Source organism: Cannabis sativa, chromosome 6 (genome assembly GCF_029168945.1).
Source record: "Cannabis sativa cultivar Pink pepper isolate KNU-18-1 chromosome 6, ASM2916894v1, whole genome shotgun sequence".
NCBI classification, from domain to species: domain Eukaryota; kingdom Viridiplantae; phylum Streptophyta; class Magnoliopsida; order Rosales; family Cannabaceae; genus Cannabis; species Cannabis sativa.
The window spans coordinates 53,686,331-53,703,797 of NC_083606.1; the positions used below are offsets into that span (position 1 = coordinate 53,686,331).

Below are 17,467 nucleotides of genomic sequence, written 5' to 3' on the forward strand. Positions count from 1 at the left end.
AAAAATTACACTATTATAATCTATTTTTTAAAGTAATCATTTTGACATGTTAGAAGCATATATTTTTCTGCTACAAAAAAAAATGACTAAAATTAAAAGTTAGACTAAGGTTTCTTAAACAACAAAATAACACACTATAATTTAAAATCTAAACAAGAAATTATAAGTCTCCTCCAATATTTATCTTTTTACTTTTTTTTTTCCTTTTTGTTTACTTCTTCTTTTTCTGACATTATTATCTTCTTCATTTATTTATTAATTTGTTTTTTTGAAAAAATCTTCTTCATTTATTATTATTTTTTTTATTATTCTTTTTCTCTAAATTTATTATTTCTCTTAGTTTTTTTTATTTTTCCTCTAACATTTAGATATCTCTCTTACATTTTAGTATGTGTTAAAAGAAACTTTTTTGTTCCTTTTTTATATTTTGTAACAAAAAGTAATAAAATTTAAAATTTAATAAACTTTAACATATCAAGTAACATCATAACTTAACTTAAAGTCTTTTATTATTTTGTATTTAAAAGTTAAAATATAGTATACTAATAATAAATTTATTTAATAAAAAGAATTTAATATGTTAATAAAAAAACTTATAAAGTTACCAAATAGTATCTAAAACATAATAGAATTAGTTACAATATGAAAATTATTATATATATTAATTTTAAAGTTGTCTGATCAAAATAAGCAACTAAATGTGTATGAGAAAAAAATTATCTTGAATTAATTTTTTTCTAATAAAAAGTAACTAATTGATATATTATTTACATCAAAAGCAACTAAAATGTTGCTTTTTTTAAAATTTGCAAAACACTAAAATTTCTGGAAGCGAGATTTTTTTATTTTTTTCAATTTTCAGTAATTATTTTATATTTCGGTATTTATGCTGACGTGGCAATCGGTATTTGTACAAATAATTTTCTTAAAGGTATTTTTATAAATAAAATCAATTTTAAGTATAATATTGAAAAGAACCCTTAATCTAAATTGTATTATTTTTCCTAAAATAGTATATAACATTTATAGGGATTAAAAATTTTGACACGTGCAAATGTTACTGTAAGAAAAATTAAGAAAAAAAAGAACCTTAGTTAAGGAAATGACAAGTGTACAATTAAAATAATAATAGTGCTTTCAAAAAGAAAAAAGAAATTCACATAAAATAAAAATGATATGCTTTTCCAAACTTCTATAAAACGGCGTTTGGAATGAAATATTCAAAATAATTTGATTATAGGAAATATTATGAAGGAGAATATAATTGTAAGAAATGTGTAAATTGTGTTTAGTTGTATAAGATAATATGTAATCATATCCCCGTTAATTAAATTATAATATTTGGTTGAGTACACGAATTTTATGTATTATTTTAAAAAATAAAAATAAAAATATTTTTTTTATTATATTTGTTTAATGTTAATTACACATAAAAATAAAAAAAATTATTCATTAAAGCAATACATTTATTAATTAGTAAATATTAAATTTTATTGTATTTATTATTAATTAAAATGAATATTTTTATATATTTTATTACTATATTATTTTTTTATTCGTTATGTCATTTATGTACACCATTTGTACAAAATTTAGTATAATGCATATATATATATTATTACTAATAACATAGAAATAACTTAGTTAAAAATATAAAATCGATCTTACAGACTAAATATATATCGTCATATTTTTTTTTATAATAAATCAAAATATTAATGGTATTTAAATTTATTTGTTTATTCAAATTAATATAATGGAAGGGAATAATCCAATTTTACCCTTTTTAAGGTATCAATATTACTTTTTTTAAGTGTAATTATATTACTAAAGGAAAAATATTATCATATTAAATCTTCAAAACAAACAAGTAATGTTTCACATTACTATTCCTTTTTACTAGTATTAAATTGTTATTTTTCATTTTGGGGATACTGGCAATTAATGATAATAATGTGGAACAAGCTGAATACGAAGAAACATAGGGGAAGAAATTATAAATTGAAAGATGTGGAATGATGATAATATTCTTAGCATATTCAAAGGTGACGTGGTTGAGATGTGTCTATCTTTTCCAATTACAATAGTTTTTAAATCTAAATCTCTTCTACTTATAAGGTTGTGAAAGTGACATGTCATTTATCCACATCACTACTCCAAGTTTTATAAATAAGAATTTTGATCTTACCAAATCACATAAACTTGCACCTAGAAAATTAAGGAGAAGAAAGAATATTAAAATTATTACACTATAAATTCAATTTACAAATAGAGAAATATTGACCTTTCATTTGTATTAGAGAATTGTTAAAAAATATTATTGGTGCCTAATTTTTTTTTTATTGTATCGTTATTGGTATAATTAAGTATTTAGTTTCATATAACTTAAAATAATAACTTTTAGAGAATATTACTAACTAACTATAAAGTACCACTAATACTTAGGGTTGAGCATCGGTCGATTTGGTAGATTTTTTTTTATATAAAAATACAAATTTCGATTTTCAGTCTGGATTGGTGCAATCCGAAAACCGACCAACCAATCTAAAAACCTATTTAAAACTGACCAATCTAAACCGCGGTGGTCGGTTCAAACCGCCAAAAACCAAATCTATTTTTTTGGTAAAATATAATCTAATATATTATGTAAGCATATTTACAAATGCAACCATACAAATTAGAACATATGATTAAAAGTCTAAAGTCTAAAACACAACATAATACAACACAAATAAAATAAATAACAATAGTACATATTAAATGATTCTCCCACAACCACACAAACCAAATACATTAAAAATGTAGAGAGAAAATAGAAAAAATTTCTGCAAAACTCAATTTTGTCTCTTGAATCTGCTCTAGTTTAAGTTCTGTAAAAATAAAAAAAAAATAAAAATGAGTGCGAGATGAGTTTGACATTAAGAGAAAAATGAGTAAGTAAATGTATAAAGAAAGATGATGAAAATTGAGAGAAAAATACTTACCATTATTGAATCTGGAGAGAGTACCTGAAATTTTTGAAGAAGATAAAGGGGATATTATTTTAATTTATTTTTGTGAGTTGTGTGAGTTGTGACTTTATGAGATTAAGATAAAGAAAGAAAAAAAAAATAGACGAATAAGGATGGGAAAAAAGAAACTCTAGTAGATTTAAGGCTTTTATTTTTTTTTTTATGGAAAATATAGAAAGAGAAGAAGACTCATTAGAGAGTCAGACTTAGATAATAGATAAGATAGGAGAATAGGAGATGAGAGAGGGTAGAAAAAGGTCAGTAAAAGTTTTGATTTATTTTTTGATTGGTTGGAAGTCGGACGAAAGATGAGAGAGAGTAGAATATTTTATTTATTATTATTAATTTATTTTATTTCTTAAATATTAATATTATTAAAATATATATAATATAATTTAAAAGTAAAAACAGTAAAAAGTATTACCTCTCTTTATTCAATAATTTTTGAAAAAAAGTATAGTAACATTTTTTTGTTGAAAAAAAGTTAGAAAGTATTTGATAAATTTTGTTAGGAAATCACCGTGTATATGGGTTTTCTCTTTAAATTCTTTCTTTTACGACTTTAATATATTTTTAAATTTTCATACTTTATATTTTTTAAATTCATTTGTGTGATAATATGTTGTGGTATAGTTCTTCTAAATGTAAGGATCTCCTAAAGTTGTTCTAGTAATGAAAAGTTAGATGACATCTGGAAGGGCATTCTCGGAATAAGTTGTCCATCGGAAGAAATCTTGTGGAATGGTAGATGTCATTCGAAAGAGCGTTCCCAAATGTCTATCATGTCCACCTCGAAGGAGTCTTCAAGAAAGCTAGTCCTCCTCTAGAAAAGAGTTCCAGATGGCTAGTTGTTCTCTCCTTGAAGAGAGTCCCGTATGGTCGACTCCAACTATCCATTTATTATCCAGGAAGACCTTTCAACATGTGCTTCAGTTCATAGTCTCAGAAGCTTCGCTTCATCCAAGAACACTATAACTTAAGCTAACATGGAGATTCTGTTACGAGAAGTTCATTAAGTTTCTTAAGTTGTAACAAACTTAACAACTTAGCACTTCCAACCATCGACTTTGTGATCCATATCCCTAATCTATAAATACCACTAACACTTATCATTTTGGAGAGACGTGATTAACAAAAGAGTTTTAAGAGAGGTGATCTTGAGAAAGAAAGATTGAGAGGTAGAGAGAGAGAGAGAGAGAGAGAGAGAGAGAGAGAGAGAGAGAGAGAGAGAGAGAGAGAGAGAGAGAGAGAGAGAGAGAGATGTATAGAGAAAAGAGAGAAAAGAGAGAAATTGAGTTTGGGATTTGTATGAAGAATCATTTGTAGATAAAGAAAATTCTTTGGTAAGAGTGTGAGAGTGAACACTTTGAGAGAATCCAATAGAGAACCGATCTCAACTGTATTTGTAATACCCTAATATTAAGAAAAATAGATTAGCAAACCCTAACTAGTTAAATGTGTATTAGTATGGAATTATATTATTATATAATCTATTATATGTGAATTAATCTGATATATGACATGTTAAGATCCCGTTGGTGAGCTAGGGCCATTTTAGTAATTTTGACCTGAGAAGGGTAAAACTGTGGAATTTAACTTAATTGTGTGCTTATGGACTATATTATTATATATTATACTTGTTTTGTCCTTTTTCAGTTGTTTTCTTACAGGTCGGTGTTGTATAGTCACAATTGAGAATTTTGGGCCGAATCGGGTTCGGGGCTGAAATTCATTTTCGGGATTATTTATTGGCATCTTTTGGTCATTTAAATATTCTGAAATTATTTGAAATAATGATATGTGATGGAATGACTTATGTGCCCTTGAATATTTATGTGTGCTATATGGCCCTAGGGGCAAATTGGTCTTTTTGATCACTTGATTTACTTTGCAACAAAAGAAAATTAGGAAGGCATTTTTCTAGTTATTTCTCAGCCAAGAACCGAACCCCCCTTCTTTACCTCTCTCTTTCAATCGCTTTCAATTGTTGCATCCTCTCGATATTGGATTTTTGTTGATGTTCAAGCTTGGATTTTTGGAGGTGATAAAGCTTGATTTTCTTGCTTAGGGCTTGAGGTAATTTCCTATTATTGTGATTTTTGTTTGTTGCTAAAATTAGGTTTTGAAAGCATGATTTTTGGTGATATTGCTCTTGGTGTGCTTGTATGTGGAGGATTAGTTGGATTTTGATGCTTTTTGTTAGTTGTGTTGTTAATCTTTGTTTATTGTGTTGGAGTAAGTTTTTGAGAGGATTGTAGGGATTTTATGGATGTTTTTAATCAGTTTAGTAGCTCTGAATTTTCTGTTGAATTTGTGCAAAGTTAAGTGTGATATTGAGCTCAAGGTTTGGAGCATAGCTTGTATGTTGCTATCTTAAGATTTGGTGTATGTTAGCTGTGGTTTAAGCTTGAATTATGTGCCCTAAATACTCTGTTTTGATATCTATGAATCTTTGGGAATGATTTTGAGGTTATATGCATGTTTTGGTTGAATTAGGTGTGAGTTTGGCTTATTTTTGAAGCTGAAAATTGGGTGAGTCCCCTGTTTGGGCTCTAGTCGCGACCATGGCATTGGCAGTTTATTATTTTTTTTTTATTTTTATTTTTGCCATAACTTTTTACTCGGGACTCTGTTTGGGACGTTCTTTATATCGTTGGAAAGCTCGTTCTGAGCTCTATGTGATTATTTGTAATTTGAATGCAAATTTTATATTTTGTGGAAGTGGATTTAGGGATTAACCCTATACTTATGAATCTCAGAATTTGTGACTAGGATTACTAGTACTTGGTCAAGAGCACCTGGGGATTTGGAATCTCCACATTTACGGGACATCAGGTAAGACAATAGTTAGCACGTAGAGTTATGCGTGGTGGCACTTATATTGAATATGATAATTAAGAGTAATTAGAAATTGGGATTAGGGTTATTACCCTAACATGAGCGGTTTAAGGGCCTATGGTTATTACCCTAGTGATTATCAATGTGTAAATGTTATGTCATGTTATGTATGTATTGAAATTAAGGATTATGCATTAAAGGCATAATTGGGTTGGACTCGGTAACTAGAACTGAGATGAACCGTTCTAAGGCCTTATTGTATTTAGACATGTGAGTGTAACACGTGAGTCTATGCCACATAGACATAAATAGGCGTGTGAGCGTAACACGCCGGTTTATATTAAATAGACAAATATGAATGTCATTATTGTATATGTGATATGATGGTTATGATTATTGATATTTTACTGTCTTGCTGGGCTTGGCTCACAGGTTCTCTACTGTGCAGGAAAGGGTAAATCGTGTCTCTAGTCATGCATGAGTGCGAGAGCTTGGCGGTGCTTGTACATGTTCGGGCCACACTAGACCAAGCGGGTTGGGGTCTATCTATGATGTACTTTTGTAACTCTGATTTTGCCGCTTAGGTCGGCTAGTGAAAAGACTTGTAATATTTTGTAAAAGATTTTTGGGATCCCAAAACATGTCATTTTTTATTGTAAAGTTTAAAGTTATTACAAGTTTAAATTTACATTCTGTTTTAGATAAAAGTTTAAATTTTCCCGCGCTTTACCTTCTAGTAATCCCAGTTTAGAGGATTAGGGTTTCATAATTAGGTGATGTGACGTGCCTAATTGTTAGGGCATTACAGTATTGTACACTGTTCTTGCTCAATCAATAAAGAAGATTTTGGAGGTGTTCTAGAACTGGAGTAGAGCTATAGATCACATCGATCTATAGGACTTTAACTAGTATATATCTTGGTGTTCATTTTATTGTTTTATTGCTTTATTATTTTTGGTCTTATTACTGTATTCATCCCTGTTATAATCTCTAGTTATTGTGTGTGATTTGTTAATATTGTCATTATTAAATATTTGTTGATTAAGTTTTAATTGGTTTGATAGCTTGATAATCGATCAAGAACACAAGATTAAGATTCTTTCCACTACAATTCTTGAAGAAACAATTATTGTCATCAATGGCGAGATTCAAATTGGATAAGTTCAGTGGAACAGGGGACTGTGCTATGGAGAGAAAGTTTGAAAGGTATCCTGGTGCACCAGAAGGTCTCCAAAGTTCTTGGAGATGAGAAATTACCGGCTAAAAAGAAACCAGAAGAGAAAGCAGAAAGGGAGGAGTTGGCTTATTACACGATCATCATGTACTTGTCCAACAGTGTGAGGAGAAATCTTGGCAAAGAAAAGACGATAAAAGGAATATGGAATAAGCTTGAAGAATTCTACATAAAGTCATCGATTTCTAGCAAGATTCATTTGCTAGAAAAGTTATATGTTTTTAGAATTATTTCTTCTCTTTCTTTAGATTATAATATTGGCAGGCTTAATAAGATTATTGATTGGCTAATATAAATAATAAGGCTAATGAAGAAAGCCAAACTATCATTTTGTTGAGATATCTCCCAATCGAGTATTAAGAAGCCAAGACTGCCATCAAATATGGCAGAGATGTGATTGCATTGGCAGATGTCTTGTCGCACTCAAGTCCAAAGATTTTGAAGTACAATTGGAAAAGGAATCTAAGAAGGAATAAGTGTATTTACAAAGAGGGATATCATCCAAAAAATTAATTTCAAAGAGTAAACACCATCACTCTCAATCAAGATCGAAGTCTAGGGAGAAGAAAACTTGTAAATGTTACTTTTGTGGAAGCTCTCAAGCATGACTTAGCCAGACCTCTGATCGTATCAACACCAATAGATGACAAAGAGTTATTCATCTATTTGGCTAACATCAAGCATGCATCGAGTGCCACTCTGGCGTGTGAGGAAGAAGGAATACAGAACCTAGTGTACTACGTAAGCAAGCATGTCATTGAGGCTAAATCTAGGTATCCCTTTCATTGATAAACTAGCGTACTACTTTGTTTTGGCCTCGAGAAAACTAAGGTCGTACTTTCAAGCCCATCCAGTCAAAGTGTAAATTGGCCAACCACCAAGGCAAGTTTTGATGAAACCCGAAGTGTCAGAACGCCTTCTCAAATGGGTAGTAGATCTAGGTCAATTCAAAATCACTTGTCAATCTCGCAGCGATAAAAGGTCATGCATTATTAAATGTTAATATCCACTTGATAGTAGGATCATCTGTATTCAAACATATGGATGTACATCCAGGGATGGACATGAGTTAATCGTTAAATTCTTAAGACGATCACTATAGACATTTACCTTGTTAAAGAAATTTGAAATGTTTGAGAAATTTTATGAATTTCTAGCTATGGTGATAACCATTAAGGTAGGTGGTTAAAGATCTTGCGAACTGATAGGGCTGGAGAAATATTTGGTTATGCAGTTCAAAGATCATTAAGTTGATCTTCAAATTGTATCCAAACTTACGTCCCAAAAAATTTGGATTGCATATCGATGAAAATGAAAGGTCTATGATTAGTTACTAGTAGAGGCCTAAGTCCTTCTAGGGAAATACCCTAGTGATAGGAAAACTTCAGAATGATGGAATAGTTATGTACTTAGTATACACCATAACTAGATTCATAGAATTTCTGATCATGAACTTAAGAAAAGCTAGAACTGTTAACTTAAATTTTTCATGTTTGATAACTATTCTAAAGTGATTAGGGGTGGACCATCCTAAGGTCATTACGATAAGAAAGTGTTTGTTTTAACAAATACTATTTTTCTAAGAATATAACTAACTCTGAGAAACAAGTAGCAAAGTAGAGGAGGTATTTTTAATTTTGAAGTGTTCTATCATCTTATTCTATATAAGATGGTCCCACTGCCTCTATTGTATTGACACAACCGATGAAGATACTACCATTAATGTTCCTAGACAGAAAGTCACGGTACCTTGTTGTAGTGGGAGGGTTACAAGGAACTCACTTGTATATTATGCTATTTAATATGTTATCTCTTGGTCCTAAAGTGAGACGAAGGAGGCGGCCAGCTTAGGCCCCCCACCGCTCAGGGTCCCATTTCGAAAAAAAATATTAAATATAGTTAGCAATAAAATAAATAATAATACTCAAACTACCAAATATTTATTATATCTTAGTGGTAATTTGATTAGTTTAATAACTAAGAGGTTTAGAGTTTAAATCCCAATAACTTCACATTTTCTTTGGGGTCCTAATTTTTATTTTTGCCTAAGGTCCAAATTAACATAAGGTCAGTCTTAATCATCTTTGAGATTATATACAAGTGTATAATGATATTTATTGCTATTAATTTTATATAATTAATTATAAATTTGTGCTCGTTCAGAGAGAGAGAGAGAGAGAGAGAGAGAGAGAGAGAGAGAGAGAGAGAGAGAGAGAGAGAGAGAGAGAGAGAGAGAAATTTGTGAGGCACACTATATTTTGAAGTTTTATCAAAAGTTGATAAAGAGATATTAATGAGAAAATTTTCATTGTTGTTTTACGGTTGTTTTTTAGTTGTTTCATTATTATTTTAATTATTCTATTTTATTGTTTTGCGATTGTTTTATAAAATGACAATATTTTTGTAAAAAAATTTGTATAACAGTAAAATTGTAAACTTTTACCCAAAATTAAGTATTTTTTGTAAAAAGCACTATATTTCTTTACTCGTACTATGCAAAATATCTTGAGAACATTTTATAGCTTGAGTTTAGATTTTTTAACGTTTTCTAATTCATTTTGTAATAGAAAAATTACATGCCGTTTTAATAATATAATTAAGCATGAATATTTAATTTTGCAAAAAATATATATCTAATTTTTCTATTTTTTCTATTAAAATAAAAATAAAAATATCTCACCTTAAACAACATGCAAAACAAAATATTTGACTTATTTTAGAAATAAGTTAATTATACATATATTGATATATAAATAATTAAATTAATATATTTATTGTATTTATATATCACGTAATACCTATTATTAAATTAATTTAGTATAATTAGTTAATTAATTATTTAATTTATAAAAAAATTAATTCAAATTAATTATAGTTAAAATATTTATTTTTTTACACAAGATTAAATCTTAAGAAATATTTAGATACAACGAGTGAGACAATGGGTGAGAAGTACAGGTGAGATACGGTGATGATAACGGGTAAGATACGATAAGGCAACAAGTGAGATATGATATTGAATGATTTGATATAAAAATAATGCATTATAGGAAACACTCTAATTTTTTCCTACACCAACCTATTTACTTATTTTTTTTTTATCAAGAAAAAAACTTCATTAATCGAACCAAGCAAATACACCCTCAAGTCCCTTCCAAAAGGAAAGACTCAGCTCACAACAATTAATTACAAATCAATCTCTCTAGTGTAACCAACTCCATTTTGGAGCCTTTCCTATTTTTGAACATGAACAATCTATACTTGACATCCTTCTTTATATCCTTAACTAAACTATTTACAGTTTTGAGAAATTTAAGAAGATACAATTGTTTCTATTCCTCCACAAATGGTATATTGTTCCAGCCAACAACACCACCATAATTCTTCCTATGAAATCGTTCTGCATACACCCAATCCACGTACTCCAGCTGCCGAAATTGTTGGACCAACCTGAAAATCCCCGCCACGAAAACATTCCTGCCTACACTTGCTGCGAAAAAATGTAGCAGAAAAATAAGTGTTGATGGCTTTCTTTAGCTAACCTGCACACTGCACAGCTTGTGTTATCCACCATGATCTAAAACCTCCTCAATTGATCCCTAGTTTGAAGATTCAAATGAACCACTTGCCACAAAATAAAGTCATGTTTTGGAATTATCAAACTACACCAAATAACATTGGTTGTTGGGTCTATTGGTTGCTGCAGGGAAGAGTTATAAAGCTTTGTCGCTTTCAATTTATTTCCAGAACTAGTAGCCACAATTTCTGCCTAAGAAAAATCATCCCTTAACCGACACAATTTTTTCCAATACCAACTTTTGTCCAAACTCAGGTTATACCTCCAGAAATTGATCCCTCTTAGATAGACAACATTAATCTATTTCACCCACAAGAGATCTTTTTTGTTCATAAGATCCCAAACAAAATGAGCTAGAGAGACCTTGTTCTATTTGGTTCCATCTTTAAAACCTAGACCACCAAAAGCTTTAGGAAGACAAACCTTTTCCCAACTTGTTGTGTGAATTTTAGGACAATTCCCCTTCAACCCCCAAAGGAACCTTCGACAAAGTTTCTCAATTTCTTTTATCACACTTTGAGGAAGAAGGAACACCCTCATCCAATAGTTTCTTAGGCTAAGCAGAGTAGAGTGGATGAGTAGGACTCTACCAGCAAAAGAAAGGTGTTTCTTGACCTAGCAAATAAGCTTTTGCTTCATCTTTTTCAAAATTATACAAAAATCCTCAAGCTTCCATTTAGTCAGTCTAAGAGGGATCCCCAAATACCTAAAGGGAAAGCTCCCTATTGACAAGTTGATTTTCTGAGACAATGACTCAGGGTGAGTCACTCCTCCCATAAAGATTTGAGACTTCTCATAGTTGATAGCCAAGCTAGAAGTTTTACTAAGCTCTTCCAAAGCCTCTTTGATAACATGCACCGAGTCTTTATCCCCTTTGCAAAAAACAAGTAGATCGTCTGCAAAGCAAAGGTCTGTAAGTTTGAGTTTTTATTTTTTACATAAGGGATGGTACCTGAACTTTTTCTCTTTAGTGGCAAGTTGGAATTTCCGCGAAAAATAATCCATGATTAGCACAAAAAGAAGAGGCAAAATAGGATCCCTTTGCCTCAATCCCTGCTCACCTTTGAAAGTGCCCTGGAATCTCCCATTCATAAGTAAGGTATATGAAGTATTTTTAACACAAATCATAACCCAGCATATGAATTTCGTCAGAAAATAGAAAGCATTTAATAGCTGCTCAAGAAAGTCCCAGTAGACAGTGTCGTAAGCTTTACTGATATCTATTTTTATAGTGGATCTCGGAGAGCAATTTTTCCTCTTACAATTCTTCAAAAGATCTTGGAGAATTAAGATGTTGTAGGCTATAGATCTTCCCTTAACAAAGGCACCCTGGTTTTGGTTGATTAAACTCGAAAGAATTTTAGCCAACCAAGAACATAAAAGCTTAGATATACATGTGTACACTGTTGCGCAGCAAGCTATTGGTCGAAAATCTACAGCTCTGGAAAGATTGTCCTTTTTTGGTATTAAAGACAACATTGTATTGTGTAACTCAACAGGAAACTGGATAGTTTCAAAGAAATGCATAATGGCACTACAAAATGTCCTTCCCCACCTCAGACCAAACAGTTTTAAAGAACCCCGAACCAAATCCATCAGGGCCTGGAGATTTAGTTCTAGAAATACTAAACATGGCATCCCTATTGCTGAGAGTAAAGGGATTTAAGAGGTATACCTATTGATCAAGACTGAGTTTAGGTCCCATTGTTATGCACTATTGCTGAATTGCAAAGGTAGTAGGTTTAGCTCTGCCCATTATGCTCCTAAAATAGTGAGGAAATGTTGGACAACTTCGGGGAAATTTATAATGACTGCATTTTATAATATGGATTAGTAAAGACAATTAGCATTGATTATTAATATTTTTATAGTTATTTGTGAATTTATTTAACTATGGGTCCCATTATCAAAAGTGGGTATTAGAGTTATAATTTATCAATTTCGGAGATTTTATTAAACTCTAGGTGTATTATTTGAGTTATACTTGAATTATGTTATTTTTGTAATTTTTCCTCGGCGACAACGAAAAATGCGATGGATGAATATTTTAATCACATGGGTGAGTCTAGAACCTTATTATTAGTGGGATATTTATTTGAGAAAAAATAGAATACCGGGTTTGGGTGGGGTTATAGTTTTTGACCATTTTACCCCTGACCTTAAATTGCCTAAGTTAAGCAAAAATGGGTATTTTAGTAATTTGGAAAGTGGGGAATTGGGTGGCAGCCTAAGGAGTTAACACCTAGCTATTATTTCAGCAAAGATTAAATTAATCAATCTTTATTCATTTAGGAAAATAAGAGAAAACAAGAAAAGACAAAAAGTCAAAGAACACTATCTTTTTCCTTTCTCTCTCTTCAAACCCAACAAGAACCAAGGGGAATTGCTGTTGAATTCTTCATTTCAGCAAGAATCAAGGACCATGTTCAAGGTGTGAGATTGAATTGTAGCTTGAGGTAACCCTAACCATCCTTATTTTTAGAATTCTTGTGTTGTAAGCTTGCTTTTGGTGTATGATATTATGTTTTGGTGGCTGTTAGGTTTAGGAAGTTTTGTAATTCGTTTTCTAAGTTTAAAATTGAGTTAAAATGATGATTTAGCTATTGGTTTTGGGTTGTGGGGTTGTAGATGAACAAGTTTGAGTTTGAAAACTCAAGCTTGGTTCATCCATGGCATGTTTTGAATTTGTGCAATTTCTGAGTTTTGTTGATTGGAATATATTGTGTAAGCTCATTATAGGTGTTCAGGAAAGTTTGGTAGCATTTGGGCATGTTTTGAGCAGGTTATGAAATGTTTGGGGAAACTTGGTGTAAACTGGTTAACCGGTTTGCCAAGACCTGTAAAACTGGTTAACCCGTTTTGACAGATTCCTTGAACAATTCATTTTCCTCAATTTGTGTCCATTTCAATGCCTTGTTTGGGTGATTCCCTGTTTCCTAAGATATTATAGTTCCAGTTAGTAATAACAGAACCTTAAGTTGTAGGTTTGGGTTTCCCGGATTAGGGTCTTGACGTTAGATTTACCCGGTTATGTTATGTGATTAAGGCATTCATCCAGCATGAGACTTTCCGTTCAAGTCGGCCAACTCACTTAAATTTAGAAAAGAGGTAAGAATAATGTATAATATGCGATATATATAGGCGAGTGTATGTATGTGTGAAAATGTATATGCATGATGGTTATGATTGCTACACTACCAATACTTGTACAGAAATGGTATAGAGTGCATTAGTATAGTGTATATTGTTTAAAGAATACATTATGTTGTTACCAGCACAAGTACATGAAGTACAGGGTGTGTGTGGTATAATAATTAGTGGTACTCAAGGTACGAAACAAACCCTACCAACACTCATACATTTTTGGTACGAAGTGTATGTGGTACAGTGGTTGTACCCTAGTATGGAACATTTTTACTCATTTATTAAGCCTTGTAAATAGGTGTATGGGTGCCTAGATACAAGTCGGTGTTATATGATATGTTATATTCTTTTCTTACTGAGTATGTTGATTCACAGCTCTACTTTCATGTGTAGTTAAAGGAAAGGCCATGGCTGAACAGGAGTGAGCTTAAGCTAGGATGAGGTTGTACATGTCATGGCAGCGCGACCTGGAGTGTTCTGTCTCGGGACATTTGGGGTTATCATTTTGTAGTCGCTGTGCTATTTGATTAATGTATTTTGGAATATTTTGTAAAAAGTTTAGAAACGGGATCCCAGCTTTTGTAGATAATTACGTAAAGTTTATAAAGTTTAATAGTCAATACTAAAAGTTTTAATTTGATACAATTTTCAAGAAAATTCTTTAATTATCAAAGATAGCATTGCAATTGAAAAATCACTGTAGCGTGCCTTAGCATTAGGGCGTTACAGTTTTGGTATCAGAGCCGCAAGGTTTGTCTGCTGAAGCTTGCCAAGACATGTACAAGCATCATCAGAGAAAGCTCAGCTCACGGTTCAGTTAGTCTGTATTTGTTTAGTATTGTATGCGATTAATATAGCATGTTAGGAAGCATATTATTTTATGGTTATTTATTTTAATGTGTTGCCTTAAAATCCATAGGAGCAGTATTAAGTTTTTGTGATCGTTGTCTGACATGCATGTCTTATGGGTTCGCAGGATAAGTCCTATTAAATGGACGCACAACAAAATACAAAGAGTTAGGGTAATAGGGTCGAGATCGGAGGCAGTCAGGGAAATCAGATTCCCTAGAATCCCCGTGGTCTCGGTAGAGGCTGTGGCAAGTTTCAGGGTGGTCGACATATGAACCCAGCTCAAGCTCCTCCGAATTGGGAGAACAGATTTGCGGAAATGCAAGATCGTATCTGCCAACAAGATGAAGAAATTCTGAGATTAAGGTAGCAGGGTCCTCCTGCAGTGCCTCCATCGCAAGCTCAGGCCGTTGTAGCTCCTATGGTGCCCGTAGAACAACCTATTGCTGGCAATCGTATGGAGTCGTTATATGAGAGGTTTCGCAAGCAAGCACCTCCAGTGTTCTTGGGAGGTCCAGATTTGATGAAGGCTGAGTAGTGGCTCATAGTGATAGAAAGGATTTTGAATTTCATGGGGGTAGTTGGAAATGATCGGGCTACCTGCGCTACTTTTTCAGTTATAGGAAGATGCCCTTGTGTGGTGGGAATTGGTGTCCCTCGCTCGAGACATCACTATAATGACCTGGGAAGAGTTTTGAGATTTATTTAACGACAAATATTATAATGAGGCAATCCGCAGTGCTAAGCAGAAAGAATTTACAGAACTGGTGCAGAGTGAGGGTATGTCGGTGACTGAATACACGACAAAGTTTGATCGTATGGCCAAGCTGGCTTTGGGTATTGTGCCTACGGACTTCAGCAAGAGCCTCGAATGACTCCAAGTGTTGTGGGACCCCCACTCTTCATACTCTTGTTTATGGTAGGGATGGTGGTGATTCTACAACTGATAAGAAAAGAAAGGCTAATCCGACATTTAGTGGTTCGGGACAGAGCAAGCGGTTTTGTGCAAACTAAGGCAGAGGTGGAAGCCAGGGTTACTCTTACCCTCAGTGCCCACGTTGTAAGAAACATCATCCAGGAGAGTGTAACTGGAAGACATGCTTTCAATGTGGCATGGTGGGGGATTTCAAGAAATATTGCCCTCAAACAAAGAAAGAAGAGCAGAAGTCAAAGGCAAAACCCGTACCTGCTCGGGTGTTTACCATCACTCAAGCTGATGCTACAACCAGTCCTTCTATGGTGACAGGTCAGCTTCTTGTCAACAACTCCTTTTATACTGTATTATTTGACTTAGGAGCTACACACTCATATGTGGTAACACAGTAATTGATCTTTTGGGTAGGCCATGCGATTTTATCAAAAGAAGGTTCGGAACCCTATTGCCTAGCGGGGAGTTGGTTATCTTTAATAGGAAAATTAGGTTTATGCTAGTTAGGATCGAAGATAGGGAGTTGAGTGCTGACGTAGTAGAGCTGTAATTAATAGAATTTGACATCATACTTGGGATGGATTTTCTGTCCAAGTATTCGGCCAGCATTGATTGCAAACGGAAAATGGTAACTTTTTAGTCGGAGGGTGAGGATCCATTTGTTTATGTTGGATTAGTTCAGGGGTCTCGAATCCCGATTATTTCAATTTTAAGGGCTAGAGATCTACTACACAATGGATGTGTAGGATTTTTAACGGTTGTGAATGACTCCAGCATACCTGAAACATTTAGGTCTGAAGTAGTCAGAGTTGTCAAAGAATTTCTTGACGTATTTCTTAAAGAGTTACTGGGAATACCGCCATAATGAGAAATAGATTTTGTGATTGACTTGGCACATGGAGTTGAACCTGTTTCAAAGGCTCCATATAGAATGGCACCAACGGAACTCAATGAGCTAAAATTATAGCTTCAGAGGATGCTAAACTTAGGGTTTATTCGACCCCGTGTATTGCCTTGGGGAGCTCCGGTTCTATTTGTGAAAAAGAAGGATGGTTCCCTCAGAATGTGTGTTGCTATCAGGAACTGAACAAGCTTACTATTAAGAACAAGTATATGTTACCCTAAATTGATGATTTGTTCGATCAGCTTCAAGGAACGACTGTGTTTTCAAAGATTAACCTACGATCCGGTTATCATCAGCTCAAAATTCGGGAAGAAGATATACCAAAGACTGCATTTCGAACCATACACAAGCACTATGAGTTTTTAGTAATGTCATTCGGCTTGACAAATGCTCTAACGACCTTCATGGATCTCATGAATAGGGTATTCTGGGATTTCCTCGATAACTGTGTTATAGTGTTTATCGATAACATCCTCGTATACTCTCAGTCAGAAGACGAGCATGACCATCATCTTCGAATGGTATTACAATGACTCAGGGATCATAAGTTGTATGCAAAGTTCAAGAAGTGTGAATTCTGGTTGTCAGAGGTATCTTTCTAGGGCATATTGTCGAAAAAGATGGAATTATGGCTGACTCGGGAAAGATTGAATCAGTGAAGAATTGGTCGAGGCCAAAATCTATGACAGAAGTTTGAAGTTTTCTCGGTTTAGCAGGGTATTATCGATGTTTCGTCAAAGGATTCTCTAGGATCTCTATGCCACTAACCGAGTTCACTAAGAAAAATCAACGTTTCATATGGTCAGACAAGTGTGAAGCAAGTTTTCAAGAATTGAAACAGAGATTGATAACAACACCGGTGTTAGCTTTGCCATCAGATCGAGAAAAGTTTGTTGTTTACTGTGATGCATCCAGACAGGATCTGGGATGTGTTCTGATGCAAGCTGACAAAGTTATAGCCTATGCCTCCCGTCAACTGAAA

General features: G+C 32.9%; 1 protein-coding gene and 1 long non-coding RNA gene across 2 annotated transcripts; both read right to left on the minus strand.

Moving 5' to 3' along the window:
- Positions 1–2,699: 2,699 nt before the first annotated feature.
- LOC133038860 (uncharacterized) lies at positions 2,700–3,385 on the minus strand. The gene is made up of 2 exons (XR_009688420.1): positions 2,985–3,385; positions 2,700–2,870 (listed from the first exon to the last, which is right to left on the minus strand). It is a non-coding gene; the product is annotated as an uncharacterized LOC133038860 (long non-coding RNA).
- Positions 3,386–11,275: 7,890 nt separating this feature from the next.
- Positions 11,276–12,256, minus strand: LOC115695170 (uncharacterized). Its single transcript, XM_030622261.1, has 2 exons — positions 11,722–12,256; positions 11,276–11,571 (listed from the first exon to the last, which is right to left on the minus strand). The coding sequence occupies exons 1-2, from the start codon at positions 12,254–12,256 to the stop codon at positions 11,276–11,278; spliced, it is 831 nt and encodes a 276-aa protein (XP_030478121.1).
- Positions 12,257–17,467: the final 5,211 nt, after the last annotated feature.

Excerpts from the sequence above, each read along its gene's own strand:
- LOC115695170 (XM_030622261.1), bottom strand. The coding sequence starts at position 12,256 with ATGGATTTGGTTCGGGGTTCTTTAAAACTGTTTGGTCTGAGGTGGGGA. Across the intron at positions 11,572-11,721 it reads ATTCCAGGGCACTTTCAAAG|ACCTTTGCTTTGCAGACGAT; the intron begins GTGAGCAGGGAT and ends TCAAACTTACAG.